Genomic DNA, 17500 nt, shown 5'->3' with positions numbered 1-17500 from the left:
TCTAAAGTTAAGATTTATGCAATCATGCCAAATGCTTCATACATTATTCAAAATGTTGTTGGTTAATTTATATATATATTATTATATATCGTTTCATTAATGTTACAGTCACACCGCAGGAAATTTGACATATAAACCTTTACATAAATCTTAACAAAAATGTTTCTTCTCATCTAAGACTAATATGAAACATAATGTACCACATCTTCTTTCATTGACATTTGTTTTTTAAAGGAAAATAAGTTTTGTAGGTTTTTAACCAATGTTACGAAAAAACAAGGCGTCACGTCTCCCACCCATATATGTAGGGTGAATTCAGGTAAATTGGGCCACTTTTTCCCTTTCACTTATATGCAAAAAAAAGTGGCCCAATTTACCTTATATCACCCCTATATACAATGTATATGGGTGGTTGACGTGACGCCTTGTTTTTTCGTAACATTGGTTCAAAACCTACAAAACTGTTATTTTCCCTTTAAAACACAAATGAAAGAAGATGTGGTACATTATGTTTCATATTAGTCTTAGATGAGAAGAAACATTTTTGTTAAGATTTATGTAAAGGTTTATACCGTATGTCAAATATCCTGCGGTGTGATTGAAACCTGGAATATCATATATATATATAAATAAACCAACAACATTTTGAATAATGTATGAAGCATTTGGCATGATTGCATAAATATTTACTTTATATTAAGATATGTGAATGTGAAAAAACTCAAGACAGTAATATTAACTACAAGTTCAATTTCGTAGCAAAAATTACGTCCTGTGGGGTGACATGTATGTCAATGTTTGTGAACGGGCTGCTGCAAGGCCAACTACAAGGGTCTTAAAGACTGGCTCCTAACCAGTCAGTACCTCAGTTATTGGAGAGTGCTGTGGAAGTTTAAGGTGACCATTAACCTCTTAATATGTCTTCACATTGCAATGTTTCTGTCACGCAATGCTTAGGTTCATTTTATGGTGTCCTGTGTTGTGACTGCTCTTATAGATTGAAAAGATGTTTTTTGTAAATGAAAACACATATTAAGATTAAACACAATATAATTTGAAGTTGGCATGAGCAAGTTGCCATAATGCAGTGAATTTCTTGTGGTGTGACTTCATTTTCCTGCGGTGTGACATGCCTATGCAATGTGTTGATGCAGGACACATTTTCCCAAAAATGGCAAAAATTAGGCGAAATTCCACGGACCAATAAATGCTTTATTTTTTTCTATTTTTTTCCATCAATTTTTTCAGGAATTGGAATAACTTTTTTTTTTAATTGTGTTACGCCCTTAAACGTCAACCACCCATATATATTTTTTTACATTTCTGAAAATAGGGGCCTACCAGTGAGTCACTTCTGCGCTGCTAATTATGAGGGACCCTTTTAAGCCAAAAGTGCCCGGGCCCTATTTCTCCCCCAGTGCAGCCCTGGGTCTGCCCGCAGTCGTCACAGCAGGCCGCCGCGTTTCGCTGTACTAGCTTACGGTAATACTTTGCATATTTTAAAGTCTGGTACACAAGATCAGCTTGCCCGGGAGGGAGGAATGCGGATGTTTTTCGGTGTTGAAAAAAAAGCATTTTATCGGTGTTGTTGATCAAAATACGTTTGTTTGTAGGTGTCAGTCAGGGCTCCTCTGCTGCGGCGTTGTTGAACAGTGCTTAGTAGTGTTATTAGGCAATTACCCTCTATAGGGGAGAGGGGCAACTGTGCTTGCTAACCTCAGCAGGATTAATCGGTACGCAGAGACACAAGAGAATGAAAGAGATAAGGAGAGAGAGAGAGAGAGAGAGAGAGTGAAAGAGAGAGAGAGAGAGAGAGAGAGAGAGAGAGAGAGAGAGAGAGAGAGAGAGAGAGAGAGAGAGAGAGAGAGAGAGAGAGAGAGAGAGAGAGAGAGTGAAAGAGAGAGGAATGGGAAGAAATGAGCCTAGATACAGAAAAAGAAAGGAGGAGTGGAAAGAAAGCGCGAGAGAGATGCACATAGAGAGAGAAGGAGAGAAAGAGGAAGCAAAAGACGAGGACAGAGAGAGAGAGTTTAATGTGATTTCCCTTGGTTAATTTTTCACTGCCACAGTGAGTAAGCACGGGCATTGTCAGCACATTGGGGACGTCTCCCTCAGGGCGTGGAATGGAGTACTGCAGCAGGACCCTTTCTCTCTCTCTCTCTCTCTCTCTCTCTCTCTCTCTCTCTCTCTCTCTCTCTCTCTCTCTCTCTCTCTCTCTCTGTCTCTCTCTCTTGTTCTGGATCAATGAGGCCCACATGACCTGAAGGGGAGCAGAGGTGCATGTTCTATAATGCAGCAAGGGGGTAGTGGTGTGTGTGTGTGGGTGTGGTTGGGGGATTCTTTTTCCATTTTGCAGTGGGAGTTACGTGGCGGAGTGGAGTGAGGTAGTGTGTGTGTGTTTGTGTGTTGGGGGGGGGGGGGGGTGGGGTGCTTAATGCTCATGCAACAACTGTATAGTTAGAGGTTTCCATATTGCAGTGGTTGGAGTGTGAGTTGGAAGAGTTTGGGGGTGGGGGTGGGGGTGTTAGTAAACATAGTTGCAGGCATTTTTAACACTGCAGCAGGGGGAGTGGGGAATGGAGGGTGGGGGGAGTGTGCATCAGCTACACAGTTGGGGGGGCTGTTGCATTTTGCAGCACGGGGAGAGAGAGGGGGGAGAGGGGGGATTTTGTAAAAAAGTTGGGGGGGTGGCTAGTTCCATATTGCAGAGCCTGAAAGAGAGTGTGGTGGGGGAGTGGGGTGAGGTACTGTGGGTGGGAAGGTGGGGGGAGGGGTACAGTAACATACTGTACGGTACTGCAACTAGAGGAGAGGGGTGGGAGATTTGGGGCGTTGAGGGATGTGTTCCATATTGCAGTAGAGGGAGTGGGGTGCTTCAGTAACATACAGTAGAGAAGGAGGACCGTAGGAAGGCTTCAGTAAGTGAGTAGGGGTGGGGCATCTGGTTTCCAAGGTTATCACCATGTGGTAGTGGAATGCTGATGGCAGATGGGATGTTCGGACACTGGAGGCAGAGAGAGTAGAGAGAGAGAGGTTCCATTGGCCCATTGTTTCCGGGTTCTATTATTGTAAGAAGGAGGGGGGGAAACCCCCCCCTTTAGGCAGACCTAGGCAGACCTGAGGACTGTTCTATTCAATGCTAGGAGTATTATGACACGCCCCTATAGGCAGACCGGAACCTGGTCATGTTAGGTGCCCATAGCAACCTATTACAATGGCATATCTCTATACTTAAAGAATCTCTGCTGGAGGGCTTCAGTAATCTGCTCTCGAAAGTATCTCCAGGGGGGGTGGGGGGCTGATGGCAAATGGGATGTTCTGACACTGCCTACGCCGCTCAGGTTCAGCTCCATACAGCAGCAGCTGGAGAGGTGCCTGGGGAGGGGGCGAGTCATGGGGGCAATTATAAGCAGAAAAGTGGTAGGAGTGAGTTGGGGAAGTTAGGGATGGCTGGGCATCCAGTGTCAAAGGTGTCTTGAGGGCTGTTGGTGTGGGGATTCACGTGGATTTCAGGATCTAATGACTGAGGATGTTCTGATATTGCCCAGGGTCAAAAGTGCAATTTTACGCTACAGCAGAGGAGTAAGATAGGGTACTTTATTGGTGGGAGAGTAGAGATGCATCAGAGTGGGATGGCCGCATGGGGGACAGTCAGGCTCCAAGGAACCTCCAGCTAAAGTGAGACAGCCTGATCTCCAAAAATTCTGTGCTCCTGGACACGGATGTTAAAGACACGAAATCCGTGTCCAGGAGCACGGATTTTGCCAAAATTCCGTGCTCCTGGACACAGAATTGTTTTCCGTGCTCCAGGACACGGAATTGTTTTCCGTGATGGGCACACGGAAGTGCTTTCTAAAGGCTATTACAAAAACACTGTGTTAACTCTATCATTAGAAAATACATACCAAATGCTAATCCTAAACAAAACAATGCTATAGTTATTTAAGTTGTGCCCTGACCAAAACATTCCCTAACCTTAACCTGTCATTAAAGACATATTTTTGAGAAATACCTTTTTCAATTGGTTGCTAGGCTATCAAATTCATATAATGAATGAAAGAAAAATAGCTGTGCCCAGACCAAAACAATCCCTAACCCTAACCTGTCAGTAAGAAATGTTTTTTTTTGAGAAAAAAATATTTGAAATTAGAAAAATCCTGAGAAAACACAAGACTGTGGAAACAGAGCTGTGGGAGTATAGAGAGAGCACTTCTGTGTGTCCATCACGGAAAATAATTCCGTGTCCAGGAGCACGGATTTTGCCAAAATTCCGTGCTCCTGGACACAGAATTGTTTTCCGTGCTCCAGGACACGGAATTGTTTTCCGTGATGGGCACACGGAAGTGCTTTCTAAAGGCTATTACAAAAACACTGTGTTAACTCTATCATTAGAAAATACATACCAAATGCTAATCCTAAACAAAACAATGCTATAGTTATTTAAGTTGTGCCCTGACCAAAACATTCCCTAACCTTAACCTGTCATTAAAGACATATTTTTGAGAAATACCTTTTTCAATTGGTTGCTAGGCTATCAAATTCATATAATGAATGAAAGAAAAATAGCTGTGCCCAGACCAAAACAATCCCTAACCCTAAGCCGTCAGTAAGAAATGTTTTTTTTGAGAAAAAAATATTTGAAATTAGAAAAATCCTGAGAAAACACAAGACTGTGGAAACAGAGCTGTGGGAATATAGAGAGAGCACTTCTGTGTGTCCATCACGGAAAATAATTCCGTGTCCAGGAGCACGGAATTTTGGCAAAATCCGTGCTCCTGGACACGGATTTTGTGTCCTTAACATCCGTGTCCAGGAGCACGGAATTTTTGGAGATCATGTTGAGTGAGAGGGAAGAGATGGGCTTTTGGAATGGAGTGAGTCAGGATGCTCTGATGCTGACCAAGCTGTTATAAGGACAGACGTGCAGGATGTGGGTGTGGGGTGTGCTCGAAGGAACGTTCAGGTGAGGAGGCTTGTGGGGGTGGGATCTGCAGTGGTTTGGAATCGGATACTGCCTGTAGCGAAGGGGAGTAGAGTTGCCCAGCTGGGACTTGAACCCAGACCTTCTGGAGTAGTAAACTGGGGCTCTGACCGCTACACCAAAGAGCCAGGCTCATTGGCATGTTATTCAGAACACACCCACAATCCTAGTGATGGTCACTCCATCACGCTGCCTTCCCCTTCACACACTCATGGTGTCCCTCATGCTTCTCCCATCCAATGTCCCCCGTCATCAATGCTTCAACCATCACTGGGGTCCCTCACACCGGGGTCACCAATCCTGGGGGTCCCTTCAAATGGAATTACGGCTCACACACAATGGGTACACTTCCGATGGCCTGACACCATTTGTAGCGAAGGGGAGTAGAGTTGCCCAGCTGGGACTTGAACCCAGACCTTCTGGAGTAGTAAACTGGGGCTCTGACCGCTACACCAAAGAGCCAGGCTCATTGGCATGTTAGTCAGAACACACCCACAACCCTAGTGATGGTCACTCCATCACACTGCCCCAATGTATTTTACTTGCTGTAGCCTACTGTATTTACTGCCATTGATTAGGACACCCGTATTAAGTTTCATATCTGGAGAGAGGTGCAGTGCCACACTGCAGCATCGTGGTGGGGGTGTCTGGTCTCCAAGAAGCCTCCAGGTGAAGGAACTGGGGGATGGTGGGGTGTTTGTTTTGTTTGAAATGTGATGACTGAGGATGTTCTAATACTCCCCGAGCCGTTCCTTTATTAGGACACCTGTATTGTGATATTTTTGCCCATATCCAGATCCGGGATATGAGAACATTGTTCTAGGGTTGTTTTTTTCTTTTGCTCTTCCCTTTCCCCCTTGCAGGCCACCCAAAATAGGTGAGTGATGGTAATCTAATGACTGTTTATCCAGTGCAGTGGATCAGGCACTGTGAGGCTGCCAAGGGGCCAATCTGCAGGCATTGGCTCTACTTGTTGGCACGTCCTTTATATTGTCGAGACAAGAAGCAGCTCTTCCCATACTACTTAAATCGGCTGGCCCCCATCAGATAACACACACACACACACACACACACACACACACACACACACACACACACACACACACACACACACACACACACACACACACACACACACACACACACACACACACACACACACACACACACACACACACACACCCTCTCTCTCTCTCTCTCTCTCTCTCTCTCTCTCTCTCTCTCAGTGGGAGAGGCACTCTACGTTCGCTCCCGCTGGGGCAGTTTCAGACTATTGATTTTGCCTATTATTAAGGGCCAGCCACTTCAGTCGCGCAGAGTGATTAATAGGTACGTTATACCGTGTATATACGCTCAGCAGGAAGTGTCAAAGCACTTTGGTTCTGCAGTGTGATCAATAGATGATTCGCACGTGCAGCATGTTACACACAGACATACACACAGGGCTCTAAATGAACACCAGCCAACTGGCCAAATGTTGGTGAAATTTAAGTTTGGCTGGTAGATAAGACCAACTTACTAGCCACTTCGACCCATTGGACCGTTTGGCTAGTAAAATTAGCATCTCCTAGCCATTTTGGATGGTGATGAAAAAAGTTTATTTAGAACCCTGCATACAAGGATGCAAGCATGCAAGGAGTTTTATTTATCACATAGAAATCGAAATACTATAATATTATATATTATATATAATAATTTGAGGGGTTATTTTACATTTGAGACAGAGTAACACATGGGAATGTTTTTTTGAAACAGTGACTACTAACACATACATTTACATATTGATACAGGAGGTGCCATTTGAAACAGTGAGCGTCATACATTTCCGCAGGTATTGTTGAGGGTTGAGTGTTCGAAAGCTGAGGCACGTGGACACCTAAGCCGAGAACAAGTGCAGAAATATCTGAATAGCTGCAACTGGGGCCGAATGTTGATCCTTGCGAAACACTCGACTGTTTGGACTTAAGTGGAGGAGGGTGTGTGTGTGTGTGTGTGTGTGTGTGTGTGTGTGTGTGTGTGTGTGTGTGTGTGTGTGTGTGTGTGTGTGTGTGTGTGTGTGTGTGTGTGTGTGTGTGTGTGTGCGTGCGTGCGTGCGTGCGTGCGTGTGTGTGCGCGTGTGTGTGCGCGTGTGTGTGCGCGCGCGCGTGTGTGTGTGTGTGTGAATGTGTGTGTGTGTGTGCAGAGCTTCTAACAGCTTTGGCTGGGCCCAGGATAAAGTCATGTAAAAGTCCCCCCCATACACACAATGTAACGAGGACCCCATTTTGGGCCCCCTCTATCCTTGGGCCAGGAACAAATGATCTGTTTGCCCCCCACACATCCATCGGCTTCCGTGCATGTGCTTGTACGTGCGTCCGTGTGTGACGAGGTTGTTCAAGAAATTCAGTGGGCAAGTCGTTGGAGGGGGGAGAGAGATTAGACTGCAGGCCTCCACCTTCTTCAGTCCAGCATTCAGAACAAGGAGCTCTTTCATACCCTGGCACTTTCATACGCTTCTGTCATCGCGCTGATCGGGATATATATGGGTTTATTTCGATTAAAAAAAACTACAAATCGACGAATTGGCAGAGATTTCCTGTGCCTCGGTGCCCCAGAAGAATTTGAGAGATTAGTACTTGAAGGTCAGTATTGCACCTGACCATCGCAATGGTGGCGAAAGGAATGGCATAACATTAAAAGAACTGTTTTCGTTATGTTTTTCGAATGTGTTCTAGATTTTTTTTCCCACTAACATTTCATCGCAAGAGGTGATGCTACTATGCTGCAAATGTGTACCCTGATTGTAAAGTAAACATGCAAACATTTCATCTCAAGAGGTGAATTAAGCCTACAATGCTTCAATGTCTACCCTGATTGTAAAGTAAACAGGCAAACCTGGACACTGAAGCCTAATAGAAAAAGTCAATATTCTCCATTCCCCCATATGGACCATATACTGTCTATGTCAGATGCTGGTAATAGTTAGACTGTTGATTGGAGCATAAGGCAACTGGCCTTCAGTTCAGCATTGATCTGTGGTTTGTGAAAATGCCATTTACTAAATCATATGTTTTTGGACTGTTTGTATTGTATTGTATTAGTCTCCTCTACTTGTCTCATTTATTGCCAGATCTTGCTTTGTAAAAACACTTGAACACACTTAGTAGCTGGTCATGAGAGCTGTGTTCCAGGCAGAGCCATGCCTAGGCTATGCTGCTCTCTTGATCCCACACCTCTAGCACCAGCTAAGCATCTACAGCAGGTGTTAGCTCAGATCTCTCTCTCTCTCTCTCTCTCTCTCTCTCTCTCTCTCTCTCTCTCTCTCTCTCTCTCTCTCTCTCTCTCTCTCTCTCTCTCTCTCTCTCTCTCTCTCTCTCTCTCTCTCTCTCCCACACAGTGTTGGGCCATGCTTATGGTAGTTTGGAGGGGAAACAGATGCATTTTTTAAAATGTGTTCTGAGTTAATCACATTATAATGACGGTCAATTGGGAGCCCTCATGGGGATAGTGGTGTGCGTGTGCGTGTGCGCGTGCGTGTGCGTGTGGTGTTTGCACGTGTGTCAGATTGTATAGCCAGTGTGCATAGCATGCACCATGTTCCAATCTTAGATGGAGCACTGACCTGTACATCCAGTCATATTTTATTCAGTGACACACACAAGGGTGGGAAGGTTGCATTGCATGACTACATTGTGGGTAGGCCATCCATGTGTCAGTTTTGTGAATATGCTGTCAAAATACACAGAGATGTCATTTTACTGAATTGGTTGTCAAAACAAACATGCACATTCTTCATTCTATACCAGCTGCCTGTCAGCGTAATAATAATGGGTTGTTTATTGTTTGGCTGAAGGTGTCAGTCCTGAAATCTTTCAATCCATCAGTGGTTAGATGTGATTATTATATAGTGATGTGATCTGACTATTTCCCGGAATCAAACTTTGGAAAAGCAGTGCTCTGTACTTTTTTGAAACAGGAGTGCACTCTCTCCTCCCTGTCACACGTACAGATTCTCATCACTGACACACTCCTCTGATTCATTCACGTGCTATGGGAAAGATGATGCTTTCCACTCTAAAAGTGGAAATTACGAGGGTGGATAAAACTTAACCTGACGCCGGCGTCATATGTGTGACATAACGGTGTCATAATATTGTCATAATGCAGTCATGCATGTATCATAAACATGATGTCAATGTCATAAACATTGTATGATTATGTCATTAAGTGACAGTTGGTTAAGGCAAAGACAGCCCATGGAACGTGTATGGCATTGACATTATGTTTACGACTCCTTCATGACTGTATCATGACACTGTTTTGACGATATTATGACACTGTTATGCCATATGTATAACGCTGGAGTCAAGTAAAGTGTAACCCAAGGGTGTTGTGTTCTTTTGATTGTCCTTTTGATTGTCTTAGTGACAAGAAACACAGCAGAGCCGACGTTTACCCTGATGATGTTGTTAGGGTGCATGTTTGAAACTGCCAAACATGCGTCTAACAATTTTCTGATTCATATTTGGTGGGCTTACGTTTTTCACATAAGCGTTTTACCCTACCATTCACGATACTAATGCTGCCTACAAAAAAAAAAACCAGGGAAATAATAATTCTTTTTGAGGGAAATAAACTACAATTTCTCTCCGACATGTTGAAAAGGTCAAAGGTTATCTCATCTGGGCAGCTTGTGTATCAAAATATTCTACAAGTGCCCAGTGGAAAATACCACTAGAGGGACATCATCAGCCTGAATATTGAGGGTCAGCCACAGTAAAAGCCCTGTCACCTAGTATCCACCTTATTGTCCAGTTAAAAGGGCGGCACCATTACTATTTAAGTAGCAGTTACTAGTGCTAAACCATTCAGAAGGGCCATAGGCAGCCTAAACGGAACTAGCAGACCGGAAATCCTACGGGAACACAAAAAAACATTGAAATGAGCGAGGTTAGTGGGTGCAGTAATAAGGTTTGTGAAGGGGGTGGAGAGATGAGTTGTATTTCAAACAAAGCCATCTTGAGAATTAAGCTACCCTTTGAATCCAATGAACTGCTCCAATGACTGTGTTACGAGACCAGCCTTGTAAGCGATGGTTTGGCAACATAAAGGACACAAACAATCTGTGTATCAACATTAGGAGGGATTTATTATTCAAAAGTGAAAGTGAAAGCCCATTGGGAAACTCCAACTCCCATTGTCATTGTGACACAGCACTCCACAGCACACAAGTGAACACTGCACACAACGAAATTGCATTTATGCCTAACCCGTGCAAGGGGGCAGCCCTCAGTGGCGCCCCATGGTACCTCAGTCATGGAGGAGGATGGGGGAGAGAACTGGTTGATTTCTCCCCCCACCAACCTGGCGGGTCGGGAGTCGAACCGGCAACCTCTGGGATGCAAGTCTGACGCCCTAACCACTCACCAATGACTGCCCTTAAGGATAATTGTTAGGAGATAATAACTGCAAAGGAGACCCTAAGACAGACCAAGTAGCAATGACATTGTTTTTAAAGGTTGAAAGGACTACTTGAAAATTATGGCAATCCTTTTTCCTGTCCTTAGTCCTTTTCCTGTTCATTGAGGAATCATTCTGCTCCAGCTTCCTATGATGAGACTGGATAAGAGTTTTGAAACCGCAATTTCTAGCCTGACATCTGCCACCTTTTCCCTTTCACAGATCACAGAGGTGTGTGGCGCTAAGCAGCTCGGCTACTTTGGCACGGGCCAGTTCTACGTGGCCCTGAAGCTCTTGGCAGCCGCCCAAGTCGGTCTCCCCGTCTGCCTGGAGAGCATCTCCAGGGGTAAGTGTATGTATGTATGTGTGTGTGTGTGTGTGTGTGTCTGTGTGTCTGTGTCTGTGTCTGTGTCTGTGTCTGTGTCTGTGTGTCTGTGTGGGTGTGCGCACGCACGAGCATGATTTTGTGTGTGTGTCTGTGTGTGTGTGTGTGTGTCTTTCTGTCTGTGTGATCTCAGGGGTCCCAGAGCTTTGTGGCTGTCTGTCTGATATGGCAGGGGTATTGGCCCAAAGTCATTTCCTTTAGACATATTCATTTTCTTTCAATTTCCCACAAAGTGGGTGGAGGGTGTGGCGGATGATGACAATTTAGTGGAGGAGCCAGAGCTTCACAGGGGCCATAGAGAGTGCGGCTTGGACAATTCTGGGGTCCACAATTTCACAGAGGGCCCATAGAGAACAATGGCATGATTGTGATGGGGGCAACACCAGAATTATTTTTATTTCAGGGGGCCCACAGTTAGCCTCGCGCACCATCCTACGACTACGTACTTCCGCCAAGAGACTTGGCTCCGCACTACGTCTGGTAACTGTTTTCTGTGGAGCGATGTTGAGCAGTAGGATTTGGCCAATGTTCTGATAAACGGTCCTACATTGTAATTTTATCCTACGGTAGGATGTTCTGTCAGACATGTCTGTTAAACGGTCCTGCATAGCCAAAAATAGACCCTAGACATTTTTTTTTTCAACCTGATTTTTCTGAAAATGTCCTTCCCGCTTCCTGCAATAGCATCAAATCACAAACAACCAAACAACCTCCAGACCATGAATACGAAATGAAATGGTAGTATTATTGGATGGTCAGGACCAGACTAGCCCACAGTACCAACAACCCTGTGCATCAGAGAGCTCCGTCCAGCTCGGCAGTCCAGCTCGGCACACATCTGAGAGACAAACAGAGAGAGAGAGAGGGGTGGGGGGATTATCCTACCCCCTCTCATCTTGTCTTAGCACAGCGGGGTTTGGCCCTAATAGGGATGAGCTTTTCACCCACACGACAACTGAACTGGGTTAACGTGCTAACCTTTGCCACAGGTCAACGCCCGCCCGTCATGATACAAGAAAGAAAAACTTCCCCCTAACTCACCTGTTGTTTGAAACTAGGATGAACGCTGTGCATGGACCATTTGTAGTTTTTAAACAGTTTTCCCCTCCCTGCGTCTCCCCGTAATGCTGGTTGGATTAGTGGTAGTCCCAGAACAGGCTGTTTTCAAAAGGAGCGTAGCGAGCGCCACTGCCTTCTGCTGCCCCAGACCCAGACCAAGACTGTTTTGAAAACATGCACGCACGCACGCACGCACGCACGCACACACACACACACACACACACACACACACACACACACACACACAAAAACATCACCCACTACACACATGGACACGCGCGCGCGCGCGCACACACACACACACACACACACACACACACACACACACACACACACACATACATTACACACTCACACACAAAAACACCACAACAACAACAACAACAATGATTTAACTCTTAATTTAACCTGGTGTACTCCTGAACCAGATTCTAATTATAGGCCCCAGTAACATACAGATTGACCAGTAGCATACAGAGGCATTTGAAATACACTGGCCAAGTCCAGCCTCTGGGAACCCTGAGTTCACCGCAGCTTGGCCAGACGAAGAGCCCGGAAGGATTTTATTGTCCCAAAAGGCAGTTTACACACCGACATACAGGATATGGCACACACACAACCTTACACACACACAAGCATTCACGCATTCACGCACACACACACACACACACACACACACACACACACACACACACACACACACACACACACACACACACACACACACACACACACACACACACACACACACACACACACACACACACACACACACACACACATACACACTGTACACACACACACACACACAGGTGAGCAACACAGCAGGTGATAAGAGGCTCAGGAGTGACACTTGTTGCAGCTCCCCAGAGCCAATCGCATGGCAGGTCACACGAGACCAAGTCACATTGGGGACAGCGCTTTAAGAGTACGCTTTAGCGACTGACCCAGTTATCTAGTTATCTATAAGTGGTGACTAGGTAAGGAGCAAGTTGTAGCCCTAGAGTCTCCTAGAGGCACTTTCATTTATGTTATGTTTTATGTCATTTATTTTATGTTTTTTTTTCATTCATTCATTCATTCATTCATTCATTCATTCATTCATTCATTCATTCATTCACTCATTCATTCATTCACTCATTTATTTCCAGGATAACCCCTTGAGGTGCGACATCTAATTTTTGAGGGGCTCCTATGAGTTGATGGTGCCACATGTCTGAAAATACAGTATGACGTCAGCATGTGCTAGGCCAGGGTTTTTCAACTTTTGGGGCCAGGTGTGGTTGCCTGGAATTCAAATCGAGTTGTTGTATTACCGTAATAATTAATATATAACATCAAAACTAATTAGTATTTTGAAAGAGTAAAATGCCTGCCACAAATTTAACCCCATCGGCACTGAATCAGCTGCTCTTAATGGGCATTCAAAGCCGGTAGATCAGCTGAGCAGTGAAGCCTGTTGTGTTAGAGGGGAAACATGACGTGGATTAGGAATCCCTGTCAGGACTAAGGATTGACACTTAAGTAATTGTATACATGCCTATGTCGTATATACATCAGCCTCCTTGTCCATGCAGAGAGCATCTTGGGGGGTAAGGGTGTGCGTGTGTGCGTGAGGGCGAGCGAGCATGCGTGCGCATGTATATATGTGCGTGCGTGCGTGTGTGTAGTATGTCTACAGAGTGTGTATGCCTTGGGCCACCACAGCAGGTCATGTATGTGTATTGACTGAACATGCTGACTGGTGTCTGGTGAAAGCCTCGGTGTGGGCCGCTCGCCAGAGACTCACAGCTGGAGTTTACTGCCAGTTTCAGTTTGCCCAGCTGTTCTAAGAACACACAAACACACAGACACACACAGACACACACACACACACACACGCACACACATGCACACATACGCACGCACATACACACGCACATACACACACACACACACACACACACACACACACACACACACACACACACACACACACACACACACACACACACACACACACACACACACACACACACACACACACACACACACGCACACACACCAAGTATGCCAATGCACACATACCTGTACACTGTGCGTATATCTTGTTAGGTCAGACATCTGAAATGGTCTGGCATCTTTTGAAAGAAGAGGGAAAAGATTGCAGCATTCTTTCCAACGCACAAGAAGCTCTATCTTTCCAATCCAGTCAGCATACTTTATTGATGTGTTTTTCCACCCTTAAAAGAATGCATCTGATTCATCGTGCCCCCTGCAATGCACTGCAACATCAGACAAACGGTATCAGTGTTGCGTCACACACCTCAGGCAAAATGTAGGCCAAGCTGCAATGTTTTTTTACGACCCCTCTCTCATGACTGCTCTGCTGATGTGTGTGTGTGCTTGTGTGTGTGTGCTTGTGTGTGTGCGTGCGTGTGTGCGTGCGTGCATGCGCGTGTATGTGCGTATGTGCTATATATGTGTGTGTGTGCATGCGTGCGTGCGTGTGTGCTATATACGTATGTGCATGTGTAAGTGTGTGTGTGTATCCACACCTTTGTGAGTGTGTGTATGTGTGTTCTCACTCTCTTTCAACATATTTTTTGTACTTAAAAAACAAATAGGGAATTGGACTGCTTTAGGGACTTCACCTCTTTTCCTATGTGCTCATCTGTTTAGGGGCTCTCTAACTTGTTCAGGGTGGATGCACTCAGGGTTGCAATTTTTATACTTTTTTCATAATAATAATGATAATAATAATAATAATATTGTATTTGTATAGCACAATATCATACAAGGCATGCAGCTCAAAGTGCTTAACAAATAGATGAACATCAATGTTAAAAATGAAAATAAAAAGTGAGGTAGAAATTTGACTACAATATTTTTGTTCTTACCATCTGTGTGTCTGTGTGTTTTTTCTACATCTCTTCAGACCTGCCCCTGCCCAAGTTCTCTGGGGTGAAGAGCGAGGTGGATATGCGCTACGCCAACCACACGCAGAGCAGTGACAGCAGCCTCAGCCTCAGCCACCAGCATCACCCGTTCAGCACTGCGCCCCCTATGCCAGGGACGGTAGTAGTGTACGGCACAGGGACACTGGGACGCATCGTAGCAGGCACAAGAACACTCGGGCGCTCCACTGCCGACAGAACTGCCTTCAGACCGCCAGACTGCAGCATGGACAAGCAGGTGATTCTCTAGTGTAGTGTGACTGTTATCATGCCGATTTCTTTGACTCACACTTAAGCTTAGCCTGGGCGAAAAGCCAACTGTTGACACCATCAATCAGTCTGGCAAAAGCCATGAGGAATCCGTCTCCGTGGATGGTGGGAGATGGTCTGATCTTACTCTATCATTTAAATTAATTGGAGTTCCAAACTCAAAACCCATATTGTGCTTTATTAGCATGCCTGTTACGTTATAGCGTCGCAAAAGCATACAAATAACAAAACGAAAGTGTGAATATAGTTACCTTAACCAATCAGTAACGGAGCTTGCGGGTGAGTTCTACGTCACCACTCTCAACTGTTTGATGATTGGCTAAACACTGCGAGAACCGAGCTCGAGGCTTTTGCCAGACGATGTGCGGAGCCAAAATCTTTGGGCGGAGTACATGGATGGCGTCACCAGGCTAACTTAAGCTAGGCTCAAACTACACAACTTTAAAATTGTGTCAGATTTTGACGTTGGGTTGTGCCACACGCATAAAGAGAATCGCAACTGTCAGTCTTATCCCTGCTCGTAAACACAGAGGCAATGCCGGACGCTCTATTTCGAGACGTAAATATCAAACATTGTTTGATATCTGCGATTTGCGGTTGGCCAACTCTTTGAGCCGTCAAAATTGCATCTTAGGATGTCGCACATGACGAGGAAATCTTGCCCGCCAATCCTGGGGTGGAAATGTTCCACCGATTGTCGTAAGGGGGGTTTTGCGCTGAGAATCAGGCCAATAGTTGTGTAGCTTGAGCCTGGCTTTACAGTAGGAGCTACTTTATTTTTCCTGTTCTATGCACATACTGTACCGTCTGACTTTCATGACACTCCCATGGTGTTTCTAGCTGAATATTGCATTGAGCAATCATGGTGGTGCAGTCAGGGCACATGGTACAAAGTGGATCCTACTACAGAACAGTTAGACTTTAATGTTTGTTAATCCCAGCATGCATGTATTTCTCGTTGGCAGTGGTGTATAAAAACAAAACACGACTCATGAATACATAATCTATACATAATCTTGGGTCAGATCAGATGGAATGGTACACAAGGGTAAAACAAAGTCTGTTCTTTTCATTTATCATCTATGTGTTTGAACAAATGTTTTCCTTTGCTAAAGTCAGCCCACTCAGGGGAATATTTGACAAATTTATTTGCATTAAATTAGACTTAGAATCTTTGCATTTACAGTAGTATGATCAACTGCAAAGCCAATGCAATGAGTGCAGTTGCATGCACAGTATTCAGGTTAAAATTCCGGAATATTGTTGTGGAACAGTGTTCTGCAACCGTAATATTCCTGGAGCACACACTCTGGATAAATAAAGAGTTAAGATGATTCGTATGTACACCGAATACTGACACCATTCCCTTGAAAATCGGAATATTCTCTGCATGCAGCTGAGCTCAACGTGACCTTTTGCTGTCTTTGAATGTAGTTGAATGAAAAATGGAGTGTATTTGAACTGAGTAGTTTTTGAATTGAAATGCTTTCTTTTGCAGGAGCCGTGGTCTCCTCCTCGCACCCCTGGCGCCTCCCCTCCTCAATCTCCCTCCAACTACTGTCGCTACGGTTACGCCGGCCAGAGAAACGGCACAGAGTCGCTAGGTAAGTCACCTGTCCATCACTCCTCACCCACCCACCCACACCTTCCGTATTTCACTCCCTTCTACGACCTAACAAATGACCTTGTATACGACAAAAATAAACCCCAGCTCCTCAAAATAATGATCGATGGCCTCGTCCATAGCTCAAACGGCTAAGGCACCATACTGTTACGCCGGGGACCCAGGTTTGCTTTCAGTCCGAGGTCATTTCCTGATCATTTCCTCATTTCCTGAGAGAGGGTCTCTCTCTGCCACTAATTTCCTGTCACTCTCTCACAATGCCATGTCTGAATAAAGGCTTAGTAGTTCAAACAAGATCTTTAAAAAGGGGGTTATTAGTCTACAAATAAGGGTTGTTGGTCATGAAGCATACAAGCCCTGAGGCACACAAAAGTATATAATGCACTCAAATTGTATGGTATGTGCACTAAGCCTTTAAAGTTCTCTGGCGCTTTGAGACCCAATGTCTTTGCATTTTTCAGCTTCTTATCCAAAAGTGACATCACATTAAATTTAGCAGACACTTTTACACAATACGACTTACAAGGACGTAAACGTCAGTGACATGTCAGTGACACGTTATTATATTTTGTAAGACCTTAATAAATAATGCGGTGAAGGTAAAGGTAAAAAGGTAAAGAAAATGGATGATTTCTGTAAAATCCTGTAAATACAACCCCAGATATTCAAAGCAGCTGGCACTGCGGGGCTCCTTAGATGTCAGTGCCAAGCTGGATAGGAGCTGGATGTGGATTATCCTTCAGTGGAGTGGCTCTCCACACCGTAAAGCCCCCTTAAACCCACCATGACACCACTGCCGTCTCACA

The 17500-nt window shown here is 44.9% G+C and overlaps 1 protein-coding gene across 1 annotated transcript in view; it reads left to right on the top strand.

Annotated features, from left to right (window-relative positions):
- reps2 (RALBP1 associated Eps domain containing 2) overlaps positions 1-17500 on the top strand; it is a 97663-nt gene that overhangs the window by 16071 nt on the left and 64092 nt on the right. Inside the window, exons 2-4 of the mRNA XM_063201777.1 lie at positions 10643-10766; positions 14782-15038; positions 16569-16674. Coding sequence (XP_063057847.1) covers positions 10643-10766; positions 14782-15038; positions 16569-16674 — 487 coding nt within the window. The remainder of the gene's footprint in view (positions 1-10642; positions 10767-14781; positions 15039-16568; positions 16675-17500) is intronic.

This window comes from Engraulis encrasicolus, chromosome 6 (assembly GCF_034702125.1).
Source record: "Engraulis encrasicolus isolate BLACKSEA-1 chromosome 6, IST_EnEncr_1.0, whole genome shotgun sequence".
In the NCBI taxonomy this organism is placed as follows: Eukaryota; Metazoa; Chordata; class Actinopteri; order Clupeiformes; family Engraulidae; genus Engraulis; species Engraulis encrasicolus.
This window is presented reverse-complemented; position numbering and strand designations above follow the sequence as displayed.